General features: G+C 43.2%; 1 protein-coding gene across 11 annotated transcripts in view; it reads right to left on the bottom strand.

Annotated features, from left to right (window-relative positions):
- sox5 (SRY-box transcription factor 5) overlaps positions 1-27,599 on the bottom strand; it is a 388,193-nt gene that overhangs the window by 6,385 nt on the left and 354,209 nt on the right. For all 11 annotated transcript variants that reach the window (XM_073066077.1, XM_073066075.1, XM_073066073.1 and 8 more), the window contains 3 exons: positions 27,415-27,529; positions 18,724-18,897; positions 4,197-4,413 (listed from right to left, as the gene is read on the bottom strand). In XM_073066077.1, coding sequence (XP_072922178.1) covers positions 4,197-4,413; positions 18,724-18,897; positions 27,415-27,529 — 506 coding nt within the window. The remainder of the gene's footprint in view (positions 1-4,196; positions 4,414-18,723; positions 18,898-27,414; positions 27,530-27,599) is intronic.

Here is a 27,599-nt window from a genome sequence, read left to right as displayed (position 1 = left end):
GAATCAAGCCAAGGAGAGAGAGGTGATCTGAAAATTGTTGCCAGGTAAGGGACACAGTTTATCTCAGAAAGGATGGGGGACTCTCCCAAATACCCATGGCTGCTAGGATAACTAAGAATCTTCAACCTGCCACCAGAGTAAAGGGTTCCCTGTAACTTTCATACATTATTCCAAAAAACTTAAACTGATCACTGAAGAATTCTTATCTTCTTATGTGACATCTGAAAATGAGCAGAAGAGAAATGAGGTACATTGAAATTTCTTCTGGAATATTTTGAATGGACAATGAACCCATGATCACCATCTCACTATTTTATTTTTTATTTTTCACTACTTATTTAACTTTTTTATATATACTATATACTTATTCTAATTTATAGTTTAATGATTATAATGTTTTGGACAGTACTGCTGCATCTAAACAACAAATTTCATGAGATATGCCGGTGATATTAGGTCTGATTCAAATTCTAAATATATATGGGTTTTTGAAAGATTGTGGAACTGAGAGCAACAGTGATTTGGAGCAGAGAAGGAGTTGAGGTCGGGGATAGTTTAACCATGATCTAATTTAATGGCAAAAGAGGCTAGAAGGACAATGTGGCTGAGCCCTGTTCTTATTTCATAGAAACATAGAAAACCTACAGCACAATACAGGCCCTTTGGCCCACAAAGCTGTGCTGAACATGTCCTTACCTGAGAACTACCTAGGCTTTACACATAGTCCTTTATTTTTCTAAGGTCCAAGTACCCATCCAGGTACATCCTTAAAAGACCCGATCGTTTCCGCCTCCACCACCACCACCACTGGCAGCCCATTCCACGTACTCACCACTCTCTGCGTAAAAAACATTACCACTAACCTGTCCTCTGTACCTACTTCCAAGCACCTTAAAATTGTGCCCTCTCGTGCTAGCCATTTCAGCCCTGGGGAAAAAGCCTCTATCTACATGATCAATGCCTCTCATCATTTTATACACTACTATCAGGTCACCTCTCATCCTCCGTCACTCCAAGGAGAAAAGGCCAAGTTCACTCAACCCATTCTAATAAGGCATGCTCCCCAATCCAGGCAACATCCTTGTAAATTTCCTCTGCACCTTTTCTATGGTTTCCACATCCTTCCTATAGTGAGGCGACCAGAACTGAGCACAGTACTCCAGGTGGGGTCTGACCAGGGTCCCATATAGCTGCAACATTACCTCTTGGCTCTTAAACTCAGTCCCACGATTGATGAAGGCCAATGAACCGTATGCTTTCTTAACCACAGAGTCAATCTGCGTAGCAGCTTTGAGTGTCCTATGGACTCGGACACCAAGATCCCTCTGATCCTCCACATTGCCAAAAGTCTTACCATTAATGCTATATTCTGCCGTCATATTTGACCTACCAAAATGAACCAGGTCACACTTATCTGGGTTGAACCCCATCTGTCACTTCTCAGCCCAGTTTTGCATCCTATCACTGTCCCATTGTAACCTCTGACAGCCCTCCACACTATCCACAACATCTCCAACCTTTGTGTCATCAGCAAATTTACTAACCCATCCCTCCACTTCCTCATCCAGGTCATTTATAAAAATCACAAAGAGTAGGGGTCCCAGAACAGATCCCTGAGGCACACCACTGGTGGTCACAGACCTCCATGCAGAATATGACCCATCTACAAGCACTCTTTGCCTTCTGTGGGCAAGCCAGTTCTGGATCCACAAAGCAATGCCCCCTTGGATCCCATGCCTCCTTACTTTCTCAATAAGCCTTGCATGGGGTACCTTATCAAATGCCTTGCTGAAATCCATATACACTACATCTACTGCTTTTCCTTCATCAAAGTATTTTGTCACATCCTCAAAAAATTCAATCAGGCTCCTAAGGCACGACCTGCTCTTGAAAAAGCTATGCTGACTAGTCCTAATCATATTATACCTCTCCAAATGTTCATAAATCCTACCTCTCAGGATCTCCCCCATCAACTAACCAACCACTGAAGTAAAACTCACTGGTCTATAATTTCCTGGGCTATCTCTACTCCCTTTCTTGAATAAGGGAACAACATATGCAACCCTCCAATCCTCTGGAACCTCTCCTGTCCCCATTGATGATGCAAAGATCATCGCCAGAGGCTCAGCAATCTCTTCCCTCGCCTCCCACAGTAGCCTGGGGTATATCTCATCCGGTCCTGGCGACTTATCCAACTTGATGCTTTCCAAAAGCTCTAGCACATCCTCTTTCTTAATATCTACATGCTCAATCTTTTCAATCTGCTGCAAGTCATCACTACAATAGCCAAGATCCTTTTCCATGGTGAATACTGAAGAAAAGTATTCATTATGTACCACTGCTATTTCCTCTGGTTCCATACACACTTTCCCACTGCCACACTTGATAGGTCTTATTCTTTCACGTCTTATCCTCTTGTTCTTCACATACTTGCAGAATGCCTTGGGGTTTTCCTTAATCCTGCCCACCAAGACCTTCTCATGGCCCCTTCTGGCTCCCCTAATTCCCTTCTTAAGCTCCTTGCTGTTAGCCTTATAATCTTCTAGATCTCTAACATTGCCTAGCTCTCTGAACCTTTCATAAGCTTTTCTTTTCTTCTTGACTAGATTTACTACAGCCTTTGTACACCACAGTTCCTGTACCCCACCATAACTTCCCTGTCTCATTGGAACATACCTATGCAGAACTCCACACAAATATCCCCAAACGTTTGCCACTTTTCTTCAGTACCTTTCCCTGAGAACATCTGTTCCCAATTTAAGCTTCCAAGTTCCTGCCTGATAGCCTCATAATTCCCCTTACTCCAATTAGATGCTTTTCTAAATTGTCTGTTCCTGTCTCTCTCCAATGCTATTGTAAAGGAGATAGAATTATGATCACTATCTCCAAAATGCTCTCCCACTGAGAGATCTGACACCTGACCAGGTTCATCTCCCAATACCAAATCAAGTACAGCCTCTCCTCTTGTAGGCTTGTTTACATATTGTGTCAAGAAACCTTCCTGAACACATCTAACAAACTCCACCCCATCTAAACCCCTTGCTTTAGGGAGATGTCAATTGATATTTGGGAAATGAATATCTCCCACCACGACAACTCTGTTATTATTACACCTTTCCAGGATCTGTTCTCTATCTGCTCCTCGATATCCCTGTTACTATTGGGCAGCCTGTAAAAAACACCCAGTAGAGTTATTGACCCCTTCCTGTTCCTAACCTCCACCCATACAGACTGCGTAGACAATCCCTCCATGATGTCCACCTTTTCTGCAGCCGTGACACTATCTGTGATCAACAGTGCCACGCCCCCACCTCTTTTGTCTCCCTCCCTGTCTGTTAGAAACATCTAAAACCTGGCACTTTAAGTTACTATTCCTGTCTCTGAGCCATCCAAGTCTCTGTAATGGCCACCACATCATATCTCCAAGAACTGATCCACGCTCTAAGCTCATCTGCTTTGTTCACAATACTCCTTGCGTTAAAATAAACATATCTCAAACCTTCAGTCTGAGTGTGTCCCTTCTCTATCACCTGCCCATCCTCCCTCACACACTGTCTCCTAGCTTTCTCTATTTGTGAACTAACCTCCTCTTCCCCATTTTCTTCAGTTCAGTTCCAACTGCCCAACAATTCTGGTTTAAACTCTCTCTACTTGCCTTAGCAAACCTCCCCGCCAGGATATTGGTCCCCCTGGGATTCAAGTGCAACCTGTCCTTTTTGTACTGGTCACACCTGCCCCAAAAGAGGTCCCAATGATCCAGAAATCTGAATCCCTGCCCCCTGCTCCATTCCCTCAGCCACGCATTTATCCTCCACCTCATTCTATTCCTGTACTCACTGTCATGTGGCACAGGCAGTAATCCCAAGATTATCACCTTTAGGGTACTGCTTCTCAACTTCCTTCCTAACTTCCTGTAGTCTGTTTTCAGTACCTCCTCCCTTTTCCTACCTATGTCATTGGTACCAATATGTACCACGACCTCTGGCTGTTCTCCCTCCCACTGCAGGATATCATGGACATGATCTGAAACATTTCCTTCTGTTCTTGTGATGAATTTTTATTGGAGTGCATTAAAGGATATTAAACAAATATAAAAATGTTAAGTTGAGGAACTGTTTGACCTTGATCCTATTAGGCAAAGTCTATAATGGAGGCTGTATGGCCACAAATGCAAATGGAACTGTGACATTTCTTACCCAACAGTGAAGAACTGCCGCATTTCTTGACGCCTGTTGCGCATCAAAGCTTTATATTCTCCAATCCTCAGCTTCTTGCCATCTACCACACAAGTACGCTTTGGTCGTGGCTTGTACTTGTAGTCTGGGTACCTCTCCAGGTGCTGCTTGCTGAGTCTTGCTTGTTCTTCGTAGTACGGCTGCTTCTCCAGGTTCGTCATGGCCTTCCAGCGGGAGCCTGTGGAAATAGAAGACTTTGGAATCGGTAGGTCATGGCAAAGACAGATTACCGTCGTGAACACCAGAAAAGCACTCGCTTGCACAGTTTGCTTTCCTTCATGGTCAAACTGCACTACCTGAACAGCAACAGCAAAGGAACACCGCTAGGCAACTTGGGAGTTGCCCTCCAAGCCACACAATACCCTGACATGCAAATACATCAGAGTCGGGATCATTTAAATACTGCATGTCATGAAAGCTGTGATCTTACACCAGGGGCACAGTGCAAAACAGAATTTTTAAAAATCACTCTAAGTTACAATAAGAAATACATTGAAATAAATAAATGTGAAAAGAGCAAAACTGTGAGGTAATGGGTCCATTGACCATTCTGAAATCTGATTGTGGAAGGGAAGAAGCTGTTCCTAAAACATTGAGTGTGGGTCTTCAGGCTCCTGTACCTCCTCAATGATGGCAGCAATGCGAAGAGAGTGTGTCCCGCATGGCGAGGGCTCTCAATGATAGGTACTGCCCTCTTGAGGCATTGCCTTTTGAAAATGTCCTCAATGATGGGAATGTACATCTCTGTTCCTTCAACATTGCTGGATCAAAGTCCTGGAATCCTCGCTAACAGCATAGGTATACCCCGCACCTCAGGGAATGCAGTGTTTCAAAATGACAGCTCAGCACCTTCTACTCAGAATCGCAATCAGAATCAGGTTTTATATCACTGTTGTAAAATTCATTGTTTTTTGTGGCAGCAGTACTGTATAATACTGTATAATAATAAAAAAATTAATTATAATAAGAAAAATATATATATTGAAATAAATAGGTAGTGCAAAAAAGCACAAAATGCAACTAGGGATGGGCAATTATATGCTGGCTTAGATTGCAAAGGCCACATCCCTTGAATAAATATTGAAAAATGACCAACAACCCAACAATGCAACACACACAAATTGCTGGAGGAACGCAGCATCTACAGAAATGAAAGAGGTTGAAGCCAGAATAAGAAGGTGAGGGGAGGAGAATGAGTATAAGCTAGAAGGTGATAGATGAAGCCAGGTGGCCATGAAATGAGACACTAGGAGGTGATTGGTGGAAAAGGTAAAGGGCTCCAGAAGAAGGAATCTGATAGGAGATGAGATTCGACCATGGGAGAAAGGGAAGGGGGAGGAGCACCACGGGAGATGATAGGCAGCTGAGAAGAGAAGAGGTTAAGAGGTGCCAGAATAGGCAATTGAAGAGAGGTGAGGGAAAATTAGCAGAATCTGAAGAAATTGATGTTCATGTTATCAGTTTGGAGGCTACCAATATGGAATATGAGGTATTGCTCCTCCAACCAGAGACTGGCTGTACCGTGGCACTAGAGGAAGCCATGGACTGATATGTTAGAATGGGACTGGGGACTGGAATTAAAATGGTTGGACATCGGGAAACCCTGCTTCTGCAGATGGAGCAAGGGCGCTCGACAAAGCAGTCCCCCGGTCTACGTCCATTCCACCAGGCTGCATTGGTAGCACTGGATACAGCAGATGACCTCAACTGATTCGAGGGGAAGTGTTGCCTTACCTTGGGCCCTGCATGTAGGTGAGGGAGGAGGTGAATGCCAGAGGTAGCACTCTTCCTGCTTGCAGGGGTAAGTGCCAGAAAGGAGATCAGTGGGGTGAAACAAATGGTAAGGGAATCACAGAGGGAGGGATCTTCATGGTGAGCAGTGGGGGGGGGGGGGGAGGGAGAGGTAAAGATGTGTAGGGTGGTGGGATCCTGTTGAAGATAGTGGAAGCTGGAGAGAATGATATGCCGGATGCAGAGGCTCATGGAGTGGTGGGTGAGGACAAGATAAAGTCCATCCCTGTTAAGGCAGCAGGAAGTTGGGGTGAGGGTGGATGTCCGGGAAATAGAGGAGATGTGGGTGAGGGCAGCATCTATGATGGAGAAAGGGAAACCCTGTTCTTTGAAGCAAGAGGACATTTCTAATATCCCAGAAAAGAAAGCCTTGTCCTGGGAGTGGATGTAAAAGGGACACAGGACCTGAGAAAAGTGAATGGCATTTTTGCAAGAGTAAGAGTGGGAAGAGCTATAGTTGAGATAGCCATTAGAGTCAACAGGTTTATAAAATATATCAGTAGACAGTTTTTCTTTGGCGACATAGAGATTGAGAAAAGGGAGAGAGGAGTCAGAAATGGACCAAGTGAATTTAAGGGTAGGGTGGAAGCTGGAGGCAAAATTAATGAAATTAACAAGGTCGGCGTGGATGCACGAAGCAGCACCAGTGCAGTTGTCAATGTAGCAGAGTTTAAGATGGGGAGCATCACAGGGAAGACTTGGATCATGGACTGTTCCATGTAGCCAACAAAAAGGCAGGCACAGCTGGGGCCCATGTGGGTGTCCATGGCCATTCTTTGGGTTTGGAGAAAGTAAGAGGAGCTGAAAAAGAAATGATTGAGTTTGAAGACCAGTTGGAGGAGGGAAACTGGTCTGTTACTGTCTCAACAATGCAAAGCAACTTACCACTTGGCTGGTTCTGAAGAAGATCTGGATTCAGGAGACTGCCTGCACCTTAAGTTGGAGCTTTGAGTAGTTTTTTACTCAAGGAAATACAGAGGCACAGGACACAGAAACAGACCTTTCAGACTATCATGTCCACACTAGCCACCCGCCTACACTATCTCCACTCGCCAACATTTAATCCGTATACCTTGGAAATTCAAGCTCTCACACAGAAAATGTGTGGCTACCCTTCTCACCCACCTTTTCAGGAAACACATTCCAAATTGTAACAGTCATCTGAATGAAAATTACTACACCTCACCTTAAATCTATGTACTCTGTCTTAGACATCTCTGACATGGGGAAGGGCTTCTATCCTCAATGGAGGGAAATAAACAGTCGAAGTTTTGGGCCGAGACCCTCCTGCAGTATTTTCTGTGTGTTTCTAAAGATTTGCAGCATCTGCAAAATCTAGTGTCTTTTTTTATTTGACTGAGATATACAGCATGAGCAACAGGCTCCTCTGTCCCAACAAGAACACGCCGCCCAATTACACCCATGTGACCAACTAACCTTCCAAATTGTACATCCTTGGAATGTGGGAGGAAACTGGAATGCCCACGGGAAACCCACACAGTCACAGGGAGAATGTACAAATTCCTTACAGACTGGTCTTTTAATCATCAATCTTGTCTTTGCCTTGCATTTTATTCCTGACTATCAGATTCCCCTCAGCCTCCTCTGCTCTCAGGAAAACACACCCTTCTTAGTTGTATCTAATAAATAAAGGGTGCACAAGTCACCAGGGGCAGGGATTTGCCCATGACCTCTCCCTCTCATACACTTCATGGCAACAACAAACAGGGTCCAAACAGCATGAGGTATCAGGAGCTGCTTCAAAGCTGTGCAAGGCTGCCTTTTAGCAGTCGCTTGGTGACATCCTTGCGTCACGACACACTATGTGGCTTGGCTGGGCTCTGTTAGCAGAGCAGCCTGCCGCTTGAGAAACTGTTGATTACACCAGGGTACCACCTGCTCCCACCTCCTTTCTGCAACTCCAGGGTGACACCTGCTAGACTTCCTTCCACTTCATTCTTGGCTGTCCCTGTGGTATTCTTGGGTCAGCTTCAAGTGGCTAAACCTCCGCAGCTCTGAGCCATGCTACCTCTTTCTCACAACACCCCACACTCTCTCCTTTAGCTTCCTTGTTTCTCTACCATTGCCCATTGGTTTTTCACCATTTGAAGCCTGCAACATAAGCTAAGATTTGCATGTTTATTTGCAGAAGATTTTCTCCTTGATGACCATTTCCACTCAATGTGGACTAGTGAGTCTCCTCCAGACTTCCCCGTCCATCATTTGTTCCTTTATCTTGATCTTACTGATGTTGAATGCAAGGTTGTTGTTGCTACTCAACCAGCCGATCTCTCTCACCTCTGTATGTCTCCCTGTCGCCGTCTGAGATTTTGCCAACATGGTGAATGTATAGATGGTGCTTGGTCTGTGCTTAGCCACACAGTCACGTGTGGAGAGTAGGGCAGTGGACAAAGCACACATTTTGATGTGCACTGTGTTGATTGTCAGTGAGGAGATGTTGTTATCTCTCTCATTGAGGAAACCAAGGATCCAGTTGTAGATAGAGGTACAGCAGACCAGGTTTTGAGGCTTGTGTTGTGGGGTGATGGTGTTGAATGCTGACTGTGATCAATAAATAGCAGCCTGACATAGGTCTTGCTGATATCCATGTTATTCAAGGCCGAGTGGAGAGCCAGTGAGGTTGCATCCTCTGTAGGCAAATGGCAGTGGGTTCAGGTCATTGCTCGGGCAGGAGTTAATTCTAGCCATGACCAACTCAGCCATTTGGTCTCAGTCCATAAGATATAGGAGCAGAATTAGGCTAGTTGGCCTATTGAATCTGCTCCACCATGGCTGATCCAATTTTTCTCTCAGCTTCAATTTCCAATCTTCTCCCTTTAGGGAATCTTGCACAAGGACTCCCAAGTCCCTTTGTGCCTCAGTTTTTTGTATTTTCTCTCCAGTTATAAAACAGTCAACACCTTAATTTCTTCTACCAAAGGGCACTTCCTGACACTGTATTTCATCTGTCATTTCTTTGCCCATTCTCCTAATCTGTTTAACTCCTTCTGTAGCATCTCTACTTCCTCAAAACTACCTGCCCCTCCACGTATCTTTCGCAATAAAGCCATCAATTCCACTATCCAAATCATTGACATATCACGTAAAAAGAATTGGTCCCAACACAGACCCCTGTGGAACACCAGTAGTCATCACAGTCAACCAGAAAAGGCTCCCTTATTCCCACTCTTCACTGCCTGCCAATCAGCCACTGCTTTATTATTGCTAGAATCTTTCCTGAAATACCGTGTGCTTCTAGCTTGTTAAACAGCCTCATGACTGGCACCTTGCCAAAGGCCGTCTGAAAATCCAAGTAGTCAACATCAACTGATTCTTCTTTGTCTATCCCGCATGTTATTTCTTCAAAGAATTCCGACAGATTTGTTAGGCAAGATTTTGCCTTGAGGAAACCATGCTGACTATGGCCTACTTTATCATGTGTCTCCAAATACTCTGAGACCTCATTCTTTTTTTTTAATAAACTTTTTTTTTATTGAGTTTTCAAATAATTGCAGAAATAAAAGAAAATATATGAAAAAATATATATACCCTTCCCCCTTCCCCTTAACCCCTCCCCCCAACATCCCTATAGAAAAAAGAAAGAAAGAAAGAAAAAAAAGAAAGAGTGCCTGGATATCGGAAGATCCCCACATGCTCCATGGAGTTCGTAATAACTTTAGTATATATATTTATTTCTTTCCCCAAATAACCAATTATTTCATCTTCGGAGCACCTATATATTTAATCCTGTCTTTTGTAAATAAGGGCGCCAAATTTTCAAAAATGTTTCATATTTATCTCTTAAATTATAAGTAATTTTTTCAAATGGAATACAGCTATAAATTTCCTTCTTCCAACGATCTATACTTAAATATGTATCCGATTTCCAAGTAACTGCAATAGTCTTTTTGGCTACTGCCAGTGCAATTTTTATAAATTCTTTCTGATATTTATTCAATTTGGGTTTCGGTTTTATCCCTTCAATATCACCTAGTAAAAATAATATTGGATTATGTGGAAGTTGTGTTCCAATAATTTGTTCCAATAAAATTCTTAAATTTGTCCAAAAAGGTTGAATTTTAGAACAAGACCAAGTAGAATGTAAAAAAGTACCGATTTCTTAGTTACATCGGAAACACTGATCGGATAAATTTGGGTTTAATTTATTTATTTTTTGTGATGTAATATATAATTGATGTAAAAAATTATATTGCACTAATCTTAACCGGACATTTATTGTATTTGTCATACTATCAAGACATAGTCTTGACCAATTTGTTTCTTCAGTTATAATATTCAAGTCACTTTCCCATTTTTGTCTTGACTAATGGACTCCTTGTTTAATTGCCTGTTTTTGAATCAAGTTATACATACAAGAAATAAATTTTTTAATCTTTCCTTTTTGAATTAAAGTTTCTATTTCATTAGATTTCGGCAATAACATTGTTTGACCTAATTTTTCTCTTAAATAAGCCCTTAGTTGAAAGTAACAAAAAAGAGTGTTGTTTGATACTTTATATTTATTCTTTAATTGATCAAATGACATTAATATACCTCCTTCAAAACAATCTCCTATATATCTAATCCCTTTCTGAAACCAATTATATAAAAGTTGATTATCCATTGTAAAAGGAATAAGTCTATTTTGAATTAAAGATCTCTTTGCTAATAAAGATTTCTTTGTCTCATCATCAACATTTATCTTATTCCATAAGTCAATCAAATGTTTTAATATAGGAGATTCTTTCTTTTCCCGTATCCATTTAGATTCCCATTTATATATAAAATCTTCTGGTGTATTTTCTCCTATTTTATCTAGTTCTATTCTAATCCATGCCGGTCTATCTTTCTCAAAAAAGAGACCTTATTCTTAATCATCAACTCCAACATCTTCCCAGCCACTGAGCTCAGACTAACTGGCCTGTAGTTTCCTTCCTTCTGCCTCTCTCCCTTCTTGAAGAGTGGAGTGACATTTGCAATTTTCCAGTCTTCCAGAACCATCCCAGAATCTAGTGAATCTTGAAAGAGGAATAGTGAAAATCTTGTCCTGCATTACCATCAATACAGATCATTTCACTACAACAGTGCATTGAGGTGGTATAAGGGAAAACAACAACAGAGTGTGGAATTAAGTGTTACGGAAACAGAGAGAATGCAATGCAGGTAGACAATAAGGTGCTGGTTGATTGTAAGGGCAAGAGTCCATCATACTGTACAAGCAGACAGTTGTACAACAGTGGGATAGAAGCTGCCCTTGAGCCTGGTGATACATGTTTTCTGGCTTTTGTATCTTCGCCCCAATGGGAGGGGAGAGAAGCACACATGTGCACACATTCACAGACCCACTCACATACACAGGGCTAATGCATGTGCAAATTCGATCCACTCAAACACACATCAAACACATCAACCCACATCCCTCCACACACACGACCTCCCACACAGTCAAACCCATTTTGCAGTGAAGGGCTAGCAGTGTAATGCCAGTCAGGTTCAATGCTAGTGTGGTTAAACGTCCTTTGTGGCCAGATCATGAATCCCTCTGTAAGTGATGACCCTTCTATATGCATTAACAGGTTTGAGTTTACATATCTCTCTGATGAGGGACAGCACTCATCCTCATTTGGGAGTTGCTTTAATATCTGTTGTTGGTGCTTTTAAAGTTGCAGATTGGTTAATTTTGGTGAATTCAATTGCTGTGGATACTTCCAGTAGTTATTGGTTATTGTGTGTTTTAGTACTCACACTAAAAGTAGGTGGTAAACCTACAGCCAGATAAGCAGATTACAACAAAAGTGCTGGATTCCTAAGGTGCTCTCAGTTACCTCAGGAGTGTGGTCAGAAATCAGAATGGTGCTCAACTAAACTGGGAGATACCAGATTTAGTCACCAAAAGTTTGGTCGGAGGGGAAGGTGTAATGGATGATTTAAAGGAAGAGAAAGACTGGAGGAAAGAATTCAAGAGATTAGGGCAATTGCAATTGAGAGACACACGGAACTACAGATGCTGGAGGAACTCAGAGGGTCAGGCAGCATCTTTGGAGGGAAATGGACAGTTGATATTTTGAGCTGAAACCCTTGTCAGGACTGGAGAGAATGAGGGGAGATTGCCAGTGTAAAAGGGAGGGAGGAAGGGAGTGGGATAGTTGTCAGGTGATAGGTGATGTGGAGGAGGTGAGAATGGGGATGACAATGCAGGCTGGGAGGTGACGGGTGGAAGTGTCAAAAGTCTTAAAATGATGGAATCTGATAGAGAAGAATTTGGAACATGAGGGATGGAAGAAGGGGTGGGGGGCAGATGGGAGTAGTGAGGGTGGGGACCCAGTGGGAAATGAGCAGATGAAAGAGAGGAAAAGAGAAAGGGGGATGGAGTCCAGGGAGATTGGGAGGAAAGGGGAAAGGTTTGGAGGAGAAACATTTTACAGGAAGTTGGAGAGTTCAGCGCCTCTGCTACTGGGTTGTAAACTACCCTGGAGGAAAAGGAAGTGCTGTTCTTCTAGTTCCTCTCCACTCCATGGGAGGGTAAAATGAGAGGGAGGCAGGAAAGTAGAAATAGCAACTAGACAGAAGTATCATTGCCAAATGCAGGACATGTCATCAACTTGGACAATGGGAGAATTGAACTATCTGGTTATTTGGATTGTCATTCAGCTTCTTCACACCCTTCTCCAGAGCTGACCAATTTCACAAGTGCCAAAAAAAAGGCATGGTTAGAAGGAATTTAAAAAATGACATTGGTTAAAAAAATTAACCACTGGTAATCCCTTATAATAAATCATTTTGGGGGCAATCAGTGATTAAAATTAGCTGGGGAAAAGGCTGGGAGTGATTATGCCACACTGCTTTAACACAAAAGATGTCAAATACACACTCTCCATATCCCTCACAATCTGGAAAATGAAAAGACAGCAGAACAGAATTATTTCTCAGCCACTCTACAATTTAAAATTGCAGCTCTCATGAACTGCAGCCAGTCTTTCTCTTTCAGGCTTTAGTGGATGCCTGCAAGCAGCACAACTAGGCCTCAATGAGATCACTGCCTCCAAAAATCTTGTTGACGAGGGGCCGCACTTGTAAACTCACAGCTGTCCGCGTCTTACTGTCCAAACTGCCAGTTACAACAGTTACCCTTTTGTTTCACCCTGCTCACTTCCTGTTTCATACCCACTAAATAAAGGAGGAAAGAACAAATGAACCCACACTGATTTGTGTTCCCCAAAATAAAAGTATTGATTGTGACTGTTGAATTCAAAAGATTTCTCCTATATAAACTTAGCCTTTGAGTTTAGTATTTGGAATAGCTCTTCCAGTTTTTCCGCATGATAGTTTTCCGAATTTCCAGTGAATAAAGATACAATTTTTTAAAAATCAAGTTTCATTTGAACTTGAGAGGTGAAAGTCAGTCAGTATTGGCTGATACAATGCACTGGTAAGAAAAAGGCTGACATAATCAGAATAGATAGGCTAAATTGGGCAACTTTGCTGATGTGGACTGTATCAACAAGTTTCTTTCACGACTATTTGAGTTGATACTGTTTCTTGTCATTGTTTATTTGTGGTAGCAGTTCTCTTCTCGTTTTGGAATATAACATCACATTGTTCTGTGTTGGGAAGTTACAGAGTTATAAAGCACAGAAACAAGCCATTTGGTTCAACAGGTCCACCTGTTTCCAGTAATCCTGCACTCACACCCATCGTTCACATTCAGATTTATCTACCACACGTATTATGGAAGCATACAGTGAAATGCATCATTCATGTTAACCACAAACACACCTGAAGACGTGTTGGGGGCAGCCTACAAGCATTGCCACACATTCTGGCGCCAACAGTGCATGTCCACAACGCTTGAAGAACTCAGAACACAACAAAACAGAATATAACAAACAACGACTGCAAAACAAATCCCTTTCCTCCCTCTCACCCACACACGCAGACAGCCCATTCACAAACAAGAGAAAATCTGCAGATGCTGGAAATTCAAGCAACACGCACAAAATGCTGGTGGAACACAGCAGGCCAGGCAGCATCTATAGAGAGAAGCACTGTCGACGTTTTGGGCCGAGACCCTTCGTCTGGACTAACTGAAAGGAAAGATAGTAAGAGATTTGAAAGTAGGAGGGGGAGGGGAAAATGCAAAATGATAGGAGAAGACCAGAGGGGGTGGGGTGAAGCTGAGAGCCAGAAAGATGATTGGCGAAAGGGATACAGAGCTAGAGAAGGGAAAGGATCATGGGATGGGAGGCCTAGGGAGAAAGAAAGGGGGAGGGGAGCACCAGAGGGAGATGGAGAACAGGCAGAGTGATGAGCAGAAAGAGAGAAAGAAAAAAGAGGGGGAAAAAAAGCTAAATATATCAGGGATGGGGTAAGAAGGGGCGGAGGGGCATAACAAAATTTAGAGAAGTCAATGTTGATGCTGGGAAGTTGATTGATGACAGAGATAAAGGGCTGGAATAGGGGGAATCTGATATGAGAGGACAGAAGGCCATGGAGGAAAGGGGGGGTACAACACCAGAGGGAGGTGATGGGCAAGTAGGAGATAAGGAGAGAGAGGGAAATGGGAATGGTGAAGGAGAAGAGGCGGGGGCAGTTACCGGAAGTTTGAGAAATCGATGTTCATGCCATCAGATTGGAGACTACCCAGACGGAATATAAGGTGATGCTCCTCCAATCTGAGTGTGGCCTCATTGCAGCAGTAGGGGAGATGATGGATTGATGTGTCAGAATGGGAATGGGAAGTGGAATTAAAATGGGTGGCCACTGGGAGATTCCACTTTTTCTGGCAGATGGAGCATAAGTGCAAGTGAAGCAGTCTCCCAATTTATGCCAAGTCTCACTGACTTACAGGAGGTTACACCAGGAGAACCAGATAGAGTAGATGACCCCAATAGACTCACAGGTCATGTGTCACCTCACTGGGAAGGACTGTTTGGGGCCCTGGATGATAGCGAGGGATGAGGTGTAGGGGCAGGTATAGCACTTGTTTCGCTTGCAAGGGTAAGTGCCAGGAGAGAGATCAATGGCATGGGATGAATGGACAAGTCCTCCAACTTCAGAAGAGACCTCCAGTCTTTAATGATCGGTGTTCAACTTCAGGACTTCCAATTGACCATCAGACTTTGATTTCAATCTCTCTGCATTCTCACCAATACCTCCCTCAAATTTTGCCACCCACACATGCACAGTAGGGGCAAATAACTGAAACCAATTAAGCTCATGGTCACATTTTTCAGATGTACAAGGAATCTGGAGCACTCAGTTGAAGCCCGTGTGGGCACAGGGAAAGCATGCAAACTTCACACAAACAGCATTGGAGAGCAGGACTGAACCCATCCAGAGCTGAGAGGCAGCAATTCTACTAGGTGCACCTCTAAGCTGCTACAAAACTAAAACTTTTTCTTATCAGAAGACCTTTAATAAAGCAAGAAGTCCTTTTGAATCAGTCTCCAAATGACATAGGGAGATATTTGAAAGATGACACAGCTTGGCCAAAGAAAAGCATCTGAAAGGAGAAGAAAGGAAGAGATTCCAGAACTGAGCATGAAGCCATAGTTCTCAATGTTGGGTAAAGGAATAGTCCAGAGCTAGAAGAATGATTGCTTGTAAACCTCAAGGAGATTTAAGAGTTTCTATTTGTGATCTTTATAGCCATTTTATAGGCTTACACAGTAACACAAACAAGTGTTGGAGATACTCAGCAGATCATGAAGCATCTATGGAGAGGAATAAACAGTCAACGTTTTTAGCCAAGATCCTTCATCAGTCTCAGCTGACTGATTTCCAGCATCTACAGAATCTCTTGTGTTTTTATGGGCTTATAGTAACTCTCAAGCACGGTCACTCCACATTATCAATCCAGCATTGAGTTTTAACTCAAGCACAGTGGCTTAAAGATCTGTAATCTTTGCCTACTGAAAGAAGTGTTGAAACATCAGATGTATTGTCTGGCCAAGAAGCATCACAGAGCAATGTGTGAAGCTGAGAGTTTGTTTGTGTACTAAGAGAGCCTTAGAAGCTCTCTAAAATGTCAGCTGAAACCTCGGGAGTCTGGTGAAATGTCAGACCGTGCATTCCACAATAAGCCAGCTTTCCTCTCAATTGTTCTTTTCGAGACGAGTTGCAGTTTGTTGTGTTCTAATGTTACCTTTGGAAAGTGCTTAGTTGTATCCTTGGGCCAATACAGCTATTTCGAAAATGGAACTACCTCTTCTTGATGTGGCACTTCCTTCACACATTACTCAAAGAGAATACTGAGCCCTCTAAATCAATGTATTGTGTAATTATCTGATCTCTACAAGAACAAGAGTTTCACTGAATCTCTGTACATGTGACAATAATAAATCAATTCCAATTCCAATTCCTAGAAGCAGTGCATTTGGTCCTCTAAACAGTTATTTAGTCAAATAGGTCCTGTCTTGCACAGATGATCAGCAGCACATGTTTTCTATGTGAGGAAATTATCCTCAAAATAGCAAAGCTTCTCATGGATTTGTTTGTTTGATTAGCTAAATCATTGAAAGGCTGCACCCTCTTTCCTGCTAATTGCCCAGGGGTCTTCACTAAGTGTGGAGGGTCAAATTGAGCACAGATGCTTGCCTTCGTTGAAAAGAACTCAAGGCAGCGGCTTGTAGAGAACTTCTGAACAAGTTTCCTGGACCACCCTGGGGTCCAACTGAAAAGAAAGCCCCTGCGTTTCAGTGTTGGGAGCTCACCATGGGGCATGGGCAGTGGAAACAGTAGCCCCATTGTTCATTGTTTCCTGCTGGATTCAGAAGTCAGTTGTAATGCACTAGTTTATTCAGACCAGCTGCATAATTACAATGGGGGGGAGGGTGGGGGTGGGGCATCAAAGACTGGATATCCTGTATTGAGTGATTCACTCAAAGCCAGCAGTGTGATAGGGCAACATGGAAAGTGCATTCATGGACGTCAGGCTGGCAAGCACCGTGGACTGAGACCAGAGGGAATGCAGGTCAGTGAGTCCCAGAGTCACATGTCCATGTGGGCTGCGTCTCTGGAGGGGAAGAAACAGTCGCGGCTTTGGGCCGAGACCCCTCATCAGGATGTCTCGGCTATGCTGCCATGCCACCCTTTTCTCCATCTCAATGCCATATTCCTTCTCTCTGCTGACTTTTGGCCTGGAAATGTTTCTTCTTCTCCAGGAGTCAGTAACTATACTCCACTGCCTTCTGAGGTGGAGAATCCCACAGGTTCGTTATCGACTGGTGAGTATGTTTCCCTTCAACTTTAGTCCTAAATCGCTCACCCTGTATCCTGAGACACTCACTTTAGACCCATACTGTCTAGCTAGTGGAAACAATCAGTGTGTTAAATACCATCAAAAACTGTAGACAAGATCATTCTCCTTCACTAAAGTGAACTGGTTCAGTTCTCAAATAGAAATAAAAGATTATGGCACCCTCAGTGCTAAGCCTCCAAATGCACCTGCAATAATGCAGCCATATTTGCACAGGAATATCAAGCCGTAGTAATATTTCCTGAGGAGGGTCATTGGAAGTAGGAAAAGGTGGGGTGGGCGGGGGGAGGTTAGAGAGAGAAGGGAGAAAGAGGGGAGGAGAGACAGAGATGGGGTAGTAGAGAGAGAGCGAAAGGGTTAGGGAGAGGGACTGAGAGAAGGAAAGGGATAGACGGAGATGGAGGGAGGGAGAGAAAATGAGAGAGAAACAGAAAGACAGAGAGAGGGGGATGAGAGAGGGAGGGATGGAGAAAGAAAGAGAGATTTGAGATCAGTCTGCACTCTCATAAGCTGCCATATGCCATGTTCTAGTCTCAGCTGTCCTGACTTGCTGGGTTCAGGCCAATCACTTTCCACACAGTGAAGGTGGCAAAACCAGAAGGGAGAGTCAACCAGACATCCTTCCTCGTGATTGCATAAAAATGGCAATGGCACAAGCCTGAGCCTGGTTCAGCTGCCCGGGCCCTCTGCACATCGAGCAGGCTGCCCAACAACGCAGGCACCTCACAAAGAGAGAGCACAGTGCTCAAAACTCTGCCAGCTATGGAGATCCATTGTAGTCTTCAGATTCTGAGCTGCTATACATTTGTAAATGTGTGCAAAAACGAGCACTGGAGCCCCCACCATTCCAACTAACTCCCCTCACTACCGACTACCTTCCCTCCCTTTACCTACATCACAATACGCCAGAAAATTTGAATTAAAACACCCGTTTGAAATATAAAAGGAAGTAATTAAAATGAACCTCACCTACCGCTCTGTGGCTGTGAGCATGTTTTCACTATTTTGACATTAAGGAGGCTATTTCTTACTGAAAAATTGTAATTCAATTTGGCAAAGTCAAAGAATAAGTAGCTCACAAAAAGAATTACATGGTTGTTATCTGTCAGGCTGTCAGGAAGAATTACACGGATATTATCATCTTAACGATTCAGACTGCCTTTTGTCTTCTGAAGAATGTTGTTTCTACCCTCACTTATTAATTAATCACATCTGCACACAGCTTCCATTCTCCCACCTGACAACTAAACTTCAGGCTCAGTGTTGTTAAGCATTGTATTTAATTACAAACTATTAAGCATAAATGGTCATGATCTTTGGGATGTTACTGGTGTCCTTGTTTGATCAAATGCTGGCAAGGATATAAACAATTGTGCTTTCTATTAAGAGGAATAATAAGATAATCACCCAAGATGGCAGCTATTATAGGTGAGCGCTTACCTAGAATTTTGCTGATGTTGGAGTTGTGCATGTCGGGAAAAGCCTGAAGGATCTTCCGCCTCTCGTCCTTGGCCCAGACCATGAAGGCGTTCATCGGCCGCTTTATGTGTGGTTCGTTACTGCTCCGACCTCGGGCTTCCCGATAAATTCTGGGCTCCGATACTCCAGCATTTCCTGCCGGTAACAACAGAGCACGGAACAGTTAGCAGATGATCTCGGAACTGCGATGAGATTGCATAAGGCCACTCAGCCCCTTGGGTAGAGCAATCCCATCAATTCCATTTCCCTGTTCTGTTCCTGAAACCTTGCAGATTATTCTCTCTCCTTGTAGCTTCCAAAAGCTTTAATTTTCCCAGTCCTACAAGCCAGGTGTTCCAAAGTCTGCATCATAATCTGCATTAAAATGTTTTTGTCCTCATAGCCCTCTTTGCTTTCTTTGTGCTGAGAATTTTAAATCTGTACAGCTGGCCCTTGAGCCATCTGCAATGAACTCAGTCATGGCCTATCCCTCTTCTGGCAATCCTCCTCTCAATCTTCTTTGATCTAAGAACAACCCCAAGCCTTCCAGTCTAAGTTCACAGCTGTAAAGCTCTGTCCTTGCCGTGTTTCTTCATTTTTCTCATTGCTCTAACTGAGGGGCGGCATGGTAGCGTAGTGATTAGCACAACACTTTACAGTACCAGTGTCCTGGGTTCAATTCCTGCCGCTGCCTGTATGTCCTTCCCATGTGGGTTTCCTCACACAGTCCGAAGGTTGGGAAGGTTAATTGGTCGTTGTAAATTGTGCTGTGATTAGTTTAGGGTTAAATGGGGGTTGCTGGACAGCGCCACTCGAAGGGCTGGAAAGCTCTACCCCACACTGTATCGCAATAAAATTAAAACTTGGTTCACACACACACACACACACACACACACGTTGGGGGAGCTCAGCAGGTCAAGCCACATGTACGGTGGGAAATACACAGTCGTTGTCTTGTGCCGAGATCCCTCCTCAGAACTGGAAAGGATGGGGACAAAAGCCAGAATAAAAGGGCGGGGGGGGAGGAGCAGGAGCTGACAGATGATAGGTGAATCCAGGTGAGGGGAGGGGATGATGTGAGAAGCTGAAAGGTGATTGGTGGAAGAGACAAAGGGCTGAAGAAGAAGGAAGAGGGTGAAGGTGATGGCCAGGTTGTGTGGGTGGCTAAGAGGAAAGAGAAGGGGGGATATGTCACAGTGAGAGATGCTCTCACAGAACTCTCAAAGAGAGGAGGAAAACTTCTTCAGGGAGGACGTACCTCGAAGAGACTTCGCAGTGGAGCAGCAAAACGGATACACCAGGGAGACTGCAGATGGTGTAACTTGGTTGCAGCATTTGCAATAACAACCATAATAACTCAAGTACACAGCACTGTTAACATTGGAACAATGTTCAAGGCATTTTGCACAAGTGTTGTTAGAAAATATCTGGCATAGAAGGAACTATTAGGAAGTCAAGGGAACAGGTTTTAAAGAGCAAAGGAAGGGAGGAGGCAAAACGAAATGATTGGGGAGGTTTAGGGAGGGGAAACACAGACTTGGGTCTCAGCCCAGCAGAAGGCAGACTAGTAATAGTGAAGGAAGTCCTACACAACAGCAACAATTAAACTTTGAAGGCTTATTTCATTGACTGTGGAGTGCTTTGTGATATTCCAAGAATGTACATGCTATGAAAGTAAGGCTCTAAATGAAACTGTCAACTGGCTTTCACGTGAATAATTCGATCTCTAATTATTTGTCCAATCTGGCAATACGGATAAATCTTTATTTATTTAGAGATACAGCATGGAACAGCCCCTTCTGGCCCAAAGAGCTGCACTGCCCAGCAACCCGCCTATTTATACTAGCCGAATCACAGGACAACGTATAATGACCATTTAACGTACTGAACAGTACATCTTTGGACTGTGGGAGAAAAGCCACGCAGACATGGGGCAAACTCCTTACAGGCAGTGGCAGAACTGAACTCTGAACTCTGAACCTAGCGAATTGTAATAGTGTTGCACTAAATGCTATACACTACCAGGGTGCCCCCATCTTGAGACTTAAGACAATGTTTTTGGACCCAAATGCACATAAAGTGAGATCTTTTCCATATTTCAAATGTATAGTAGTACCATTTGGGAGCTAAGTAAAGAGCATTATTTATATCAAGTCCTACTGGAATGTGAAAAATATCCTCAACATCTTATTCTCATAATTTGTCAAATATTAATGTATTTTCATCTTTCTGCATTAATGTGATTAAATGCTCCTGAGGCATTCCACTAATTTGTAAAGAGAGAAGGTAGAATGTGTAGAAGGAGTGACATGATGTAACTGAAGAGACAAGTCGCTAAGCGTATTGAGGAGGTGGGGAGAGAGGATGGGGCAGGGTTGGAGATACAGCAGCTTCCGGCTCGAACAATGAGGGACAGCTGCCAGTGGTAGGGAGGAGCAAGGACACTGTCGTTTGAGTGTCGGTGTTCACTGAACATACACACTGACGTCTCACAGGCTGGCAACTAATCCCTCTGAAGTTATGATTCATTATGAATAATAAGCAGCCTTGGCTGGGTCAGTGTTGTAGATCTCAACACTGCTGTGGGAGCACAGGAATGGCAGGGATTTAAGGAATAGACTTGTAACCACCCAGCGAAGGAAATTAATTTTATTTCTTACTCATGTCATCCGTGTCTCAAGGAGAAAGAATAATCCCATCAGTGCTGATTCTTACACAGGCACTGCGACTGCTCATCCTGGCTCAGTTATTTCAAAGTAGTAACATGGAAAACATTGCCTGGTTTACCCTGAGGTCAGGGAGAGAGCTGGGGACATGGTGTGAGAACATGAACTCCCCTTCTGCCCGCCCTGATCCACAGGCTCTGCCTAGCACCAGGTCCCAGGCACTTGGGGCCAGACTGGATTGGCATGTCTCTAGCTGCCACTAACTGCAGTTTGGAAGAAAGCCCTTTGACAAAATTGCCTCAGGAACGGTGGCTGTTAGATTTGTTGCATCATCATCTCTGCCCCAGCTTTTCTCCCAGCTTCACTCTTGTTAGTAACAGGCACACGTACGAGAACTTGAGGGATTTCCGGATTTGGCTGGTGCCACAAAGGCCAGTAGTTTTTTTGACGGTGGAGAGGAAAAAGTGAACATTCCCCTGACCTTGGTGAGTGGGAAATGAGATTAAAGTGTGATCAGCCATCCTTTTTGGAAAAAAAAAACCTCTAGCTGCTTTGTTTATGAAGGCTAAAGTGTTGCTTTTAGAGTTTAATCGTCAGGTTTCAGCACAGGGGAACTGAAAATTTCTGTATTGTGTTTCCTTTCTCTTATTAAACACAACACTGGCAACCTTACCTCAGACATAGATACACACACCCACGTGGTGTAGACACACATCCGCACAAAATAACTGATGGTTATGGACGGCTACAAACATGTGTTGCACTGTAAAGCAATACACTTGATTCTGTCCTGTTATTCAGAGATTGAAATAGAGATTCTGGGAAGACATTGTGCTTTGTCTGAATTTGGAAAACTGGCTTTTTGTGTTATTTGTGTGGTTGACTTGGACAATGGACACTTCAGACTTCTCGAAAAATCTAAACTCGGGTAGAGGATCATCCTGTATATTGGAGGAAATCTAAGGCACCATCTTTCCCAGACAATTCATCAGATACCAGTGATTACTCTGTAGTCAGCTTGTTCTATTCCCAGTTCCAGTGTTCAGGTAGTGCCTTTCAATCCTAATTCATGTGACCTGATAATTGAAGCAATGGTGTGTAAGGTTTACCCATCACACAAGAAAAACATAAGGCTGGTGATTCTAATGACTTGTGATAACTCAGGTCTGCGTGTTGTTCAGCAACCTTCCACTCAAAGAGCTGATTGTGGACTTCAGAAAGGGTAAGACTATGGAACACAAACCAACTCTCGTAGAGGGATCAGAAGTGGCGAGAGTAAGCTCCTGAATGTCCATATCTCCGAGGATCTAACCTGGTCCCAACATATCAATGCAGCTACTGTATAACAAAGGCAAGACAGCAGCTATTAGGAGTTTGAGGAGCTTTGGCTTGTCACCTAAAACACTTGAAAATTTCTACTGATGTACCGTGGAGAGCATTCTGACAGGCTGCATCATTGCCTGGTATGAGGGGGGGGGGGGGGGTAGGCGCTACTGCACAGGATCAAAGTAAGCTGCAGAGGGTTGTAAACTTAGTCAGCTCCATCATTGGCACAAGCCTCTGTAGTATCCAAAACATCTTAAAGGAGCGGTGCCTCAGAAATGTGACGTCCATCATTAAGGACTCCCACCACACAGGACATGCCCTCTTCTCACTGTTACCATCAGGAAGGAGGTACAGGAGCCGGAAGGCACACACTCAGCGACTCAGGAACAGCTTCTTCCCCATGAACACTACCACACTACCTTTTTTCAATTTCTGTTTTTGCACTACTTATTTAACTACTTAATATACATATATATACTTTCTGTAATTCAGTTTTTTCTATATATCTATCATGTATTGCATTGTATTGCTGCTGCAAAGTTAACAAATTTTGCAACATATGCCGGTGATAATAAACCCAATTCTGATTCTGTTTAAGTAACACAACCTAGTCCTAAAAAAGGTGGATTCTAAACACGTGACCCCTATTTCCAGAAGGACCAAGGGCTAGAGGGACATAGGATGACCAGTACAAGCACATTCCTTCTCTAATTTGTACACTGCCCTGACTTGGAAACGTATCATTGTCCTTTAGTTATCACAGGGTCTGAATAGTAGGATATTCTACCTATGACCAGGAATTTGAAGGAGTGGTTCACTATCACATTCTCGGGGACAATTTGGAGTAAATGCAGGCTCCCACACCCTGGAGAGCAATAAGTGAAAAAGACTGTCTACTGGGTGGCCAGTGAGACCTTGACAGAGGAAACGTTGGCAAGAAACAAGCAAACAAATGCTTGAATTGGACAATGGCATCAACAAACTACAAGTGAGAGAACAGCTGTACTACAGAAGTCAATTGAAGATCACAGCAGCACACCATTAGTATATTAGATGGTTCTGGGATGATTAAAAATAGTTCTCACTAAAGTCAACTCATGATGGAGGTAAGAGCACCCATCTAAAATATTCAGTTCAAATCACTGAAAGGTTTCCCATTCTTTTCCAAACTCTATATCATACAATTACATAGAATATACAATTCTGCAAACTATTTTTACCTCACACGAGCTTTTTCTCACCGTCCTCACCGTTAGTCACAGCACAGAAATAAGCCATTTGACCCATCCATTATACACTGTATACATTGTATTCCATTATACACTGGAATTTAGAAGGATGAGAGGGGATCTGATTGAAACATATAAGATTATTAAGGGATTCGACACGCTAGAGGCAGGAAACATGTTCCCAATGTTGGGGGAGTCCAGAACCAGAGGCCACAGTTTAAGAATAAGAGGTAGGCCATTTAGAACAGAGCTGAGGAAAAACTTTTTCACCCAGTGAGTTGTGGATCTATGGAATGCTCTGCCTCAGAAGGAAGTGGAGGCCAATTCTCTGGATGCTTTCAAGAGAGAGTTAGATAGAGCTCTTAAAGATAGTGGTGTCAAGGGATATGGGGAGAAAGCAGGAACGGGGTACTGATTGTGGATGATCACATTGAACGGCGGTGCTGGCTCGAAGGGCCGAATGGCCTACTCCTGCATCTATTGTCTATTATCTAGTCCATGCTGTACTGTTTTTCTCCCATTGATCTGCACCTGGACCACAACCCTCCATACCCCTCCCATCCATGTACTTAACCAAACTTCTTTTAAATTTGGAGATTGAACCTGCATGCATCATTTCCATTGGCAGCTCATTCCACACTCTCACCATTCTCTGTGAAGAAGATCCCCCTCAGACTCCCCTAAGATATTTCACCTTTCCTTCTCAACTTATGACCTCTGGTTGTAGTCCCATCCAACCTCAGTGGAAAAGGCCTGCTTACATTTACCCTAGCTATATCTTTCATAATTTTGTATACCTCCATCAAATCTCCCCTTATCCTCCTACACTCTTGGGAATAAAGTCCTAACCTATTCAACCTTTCCCTTCAACTCAAGTCAACAGCTTGGTCAGCATAACCCTTCCCTCGATCGTGCCCAGCTCATTTATTTTTCCAGCTTCCTTAAATGTTTGATCCCCTTTAACATACCATGCAAGAGTAAGCTACACATTTTTGTATTTTTCTAATAAATAATTTTGTTACGTCCCCTATCTGATCCAGGTTCTGATACCTTCCATTTTTACTACTTCCCATTCTCTGAAAGCATTTAATATTTGTATGGTTTCTGTTAGGTTATTCCTTGACCTATCTTTTCAAGAAAACATGCAACATCTGTTCTTCATCCATTTCCTGGTAGGAATAGCCTTTTTCTTTACCCACATTCTCATAAATAGTTTCCAAAGGAAGCTCACCTCCAGCTTCACACCCAGTGCAAATTTGCTAAATCCTGTTTAGTATCCACTTCTAAAGCTTGAACTTGACAAGACATGGTTGATATTCCATATTTGCTTTCTTCGTGTCTAAAGAACAAAAACAATTTCTACCCATCACCTGTCAACTCTTGCTCCAGCCCTTCACCCTGTCTTCTTACAGCAATATATCCCCTCTTGAACTCATTCCCCTCCCTCTCACCCACCTTCTTATTCTGGCTTCTTCTCTCTTACTTTCCAGTCCTGATAAAGAGTCTCAGTCCAAAATGTTGACTGTTTATTTATTCCCTTTCATAGCTGCTGAGTTCCTCCAGCACATAGTGTGTATATCATCCCTCTTCCCTTCCAGTCCAGATGGAGGGCCTCAATCTGAAACGTCGAGAGTCCATTTCCCTCCACGATGCTGCCTGGCCAGCTGAGTTCCACAGGTGCTTTAGGTGTTGTTCCTTCTCCTATTGCTACCTGTCGTGAGTCATGGAGCCTCTATTCTGGCAAAGAGTATGCTGCTAACTGATTGCATGAAACCTCAGAGAGGCCTGGTCAATTATCACGGACAAGGGGAAATCTGCAGATGCTGGAAACACAAGCAACACACACACACACACACGCAAAATGCTGGCCAGACAACATCAATGGAAAAGAGCAGAGTCGGCAGTTTGGGCCAAGACCCTTCAGCAGGACTGTAGACAAAAGAGGAGCAGTTGGGGGGGGGGGGGAGGGGAGGAAGAAACACAAGAGGGGGAGGGCTGAAGTTAAGAACTAGGAAGTTGATTGGTGAAAGAGATACATGGCTGGAGAAGGAGAAATCTAATAGGAGAGGACAGAAGGCCATAGTAGAAAGGAAAGGGGAAGAACACCAGAGAGAAGTGATGGGGAGGCTAGGAGATAATGTGAGAGAAGGAAAAGGGGATGGGGAATGGTGAAGATGGGGGGGCATTATTGGAAGTTTGAGAAATCGATATTCAAGTCATCAGGTTGGAGGCTACCCAGAAGGAATATAAGGTGTTGTTCCTCCAACCTCCTCATCACGACAGTAGAGGAGGCAATGGATAGACATATCGGAATGAGAATGAGATTACATGAGGCCACACCGGCAAAACTGGACACGGTACATGACCCCAACAGACTCACAAGTGAAGTGTCGCCTCACCTGGAAGGACTGTTTGGGGCCCTGAATGATAGTGTGAGAGGAGATGTAGGGGCAGGTGTAGCACCTATTCTGCTTGCAAGAATATCACTAAAAAGGGACGAATAGACAAGGGAGTCGCATGGGGAGTGAGGAAAAGATGAGCCTGGTGGTGGCATCCCATTGGAGATGCCCTGTATGTCTTTTCCCAGCTCTCTACTTCATCTTCCCCCTTCCTGGTTTCACCTATTACTTCCCCCCACCTTTTAAATCTACTCCTCATCTTTCTTCTCCAGTCCTGCTGAAGGGTCTCGGCCCGAAACGTTGACTGTACTCTTTTCCACAGATGCTGCTGGGTCTGCTGAATTCCTCTAGAATTTGTGTGTGTGTTACCTAGTCAATTATCACTTGCTTTTGATTCAAAAGACAAAGTGTGTTGTATATTTCTTTACTTTTCCAGGGCAGTTTCATATATCTGCCTATTTGTGGTAGCTTTCTGAATTAGTACTGAGTCATGAAGCTGTATAGATGGCCTTATGTTCTTGATATTTATTGTTTATTAATTTATTGTATTTTTTCTTTCTTTCTTTTTGTATTTGCACAGATTGTTATCTTTTACACACTGGTTGTATGCCCTGTCGTTGCGGTCTTACATCGATTCGATTATGGTTATTGAATTTATTGAGTATGCCCACAAGAAAATGAATTTCAGGGTTGTATGCAGTGACATATATGTACTTTGATAATAAATGTACTTCGAACTTTGAACTTTTTGAAGTACAGTACTTCATTATGGTTCAGATCACTTTTTTTCTCATCATTTGCCATTCTCCCCTCGTTTTCATATATACAGATGTATAATGAAGCTTAGAGCTTCCCTTAAAACAACTATTTTGTCATTTTGTCTAATTGGAGCAACCTCACCTCTTCATAAATTACTAAAATAAGCACATTTTCCATTTTGCAAGTCTCAACAAAATGATTGTAGCATAAAATCTGTATCTTCCAGGCAAAATTGAAACTGAAGTGGTAAGATCCCCAGTTAGAATAAGTTCACATACATTAAAAAGTACTAACCATCCGATTCTCCACCCATGTTAAAATCCACCATTGCATGTCCAAATTTCCCGTCTTCTGGTCGTTTCTCGGACAAATGTTGAGCCAAATTTTCCATTGAAGTTTTCTCGTGCACCTGTAAATCAGAAGCAACCACTTAAAACCAAAAGACACCTTCTCAAGATCACAGAGAAATTATTGAGACC

The sequence above is a fragment of the Hemitrygon akajei genome, chromosome 14 (genome assembly GCF_048418815.1).
Source record: "Hemitrygon akajei chromosome 14, sHemAka1.3, whole genome shotgun sequence".
In the NCBI taxonomy this organism is placed as follows: Eukaryota; Metazoa; Chordata; class Chondrichthyes; order Myliobatiformes; family Dasyatidae; genus Hemitrygon; species Hemitrygon akajei.
The sequence above is the reverse complement of the archived record's forward strand: the minus strand, read 5'-3'. Positions and strand labels throughout refer to the sequence as shown.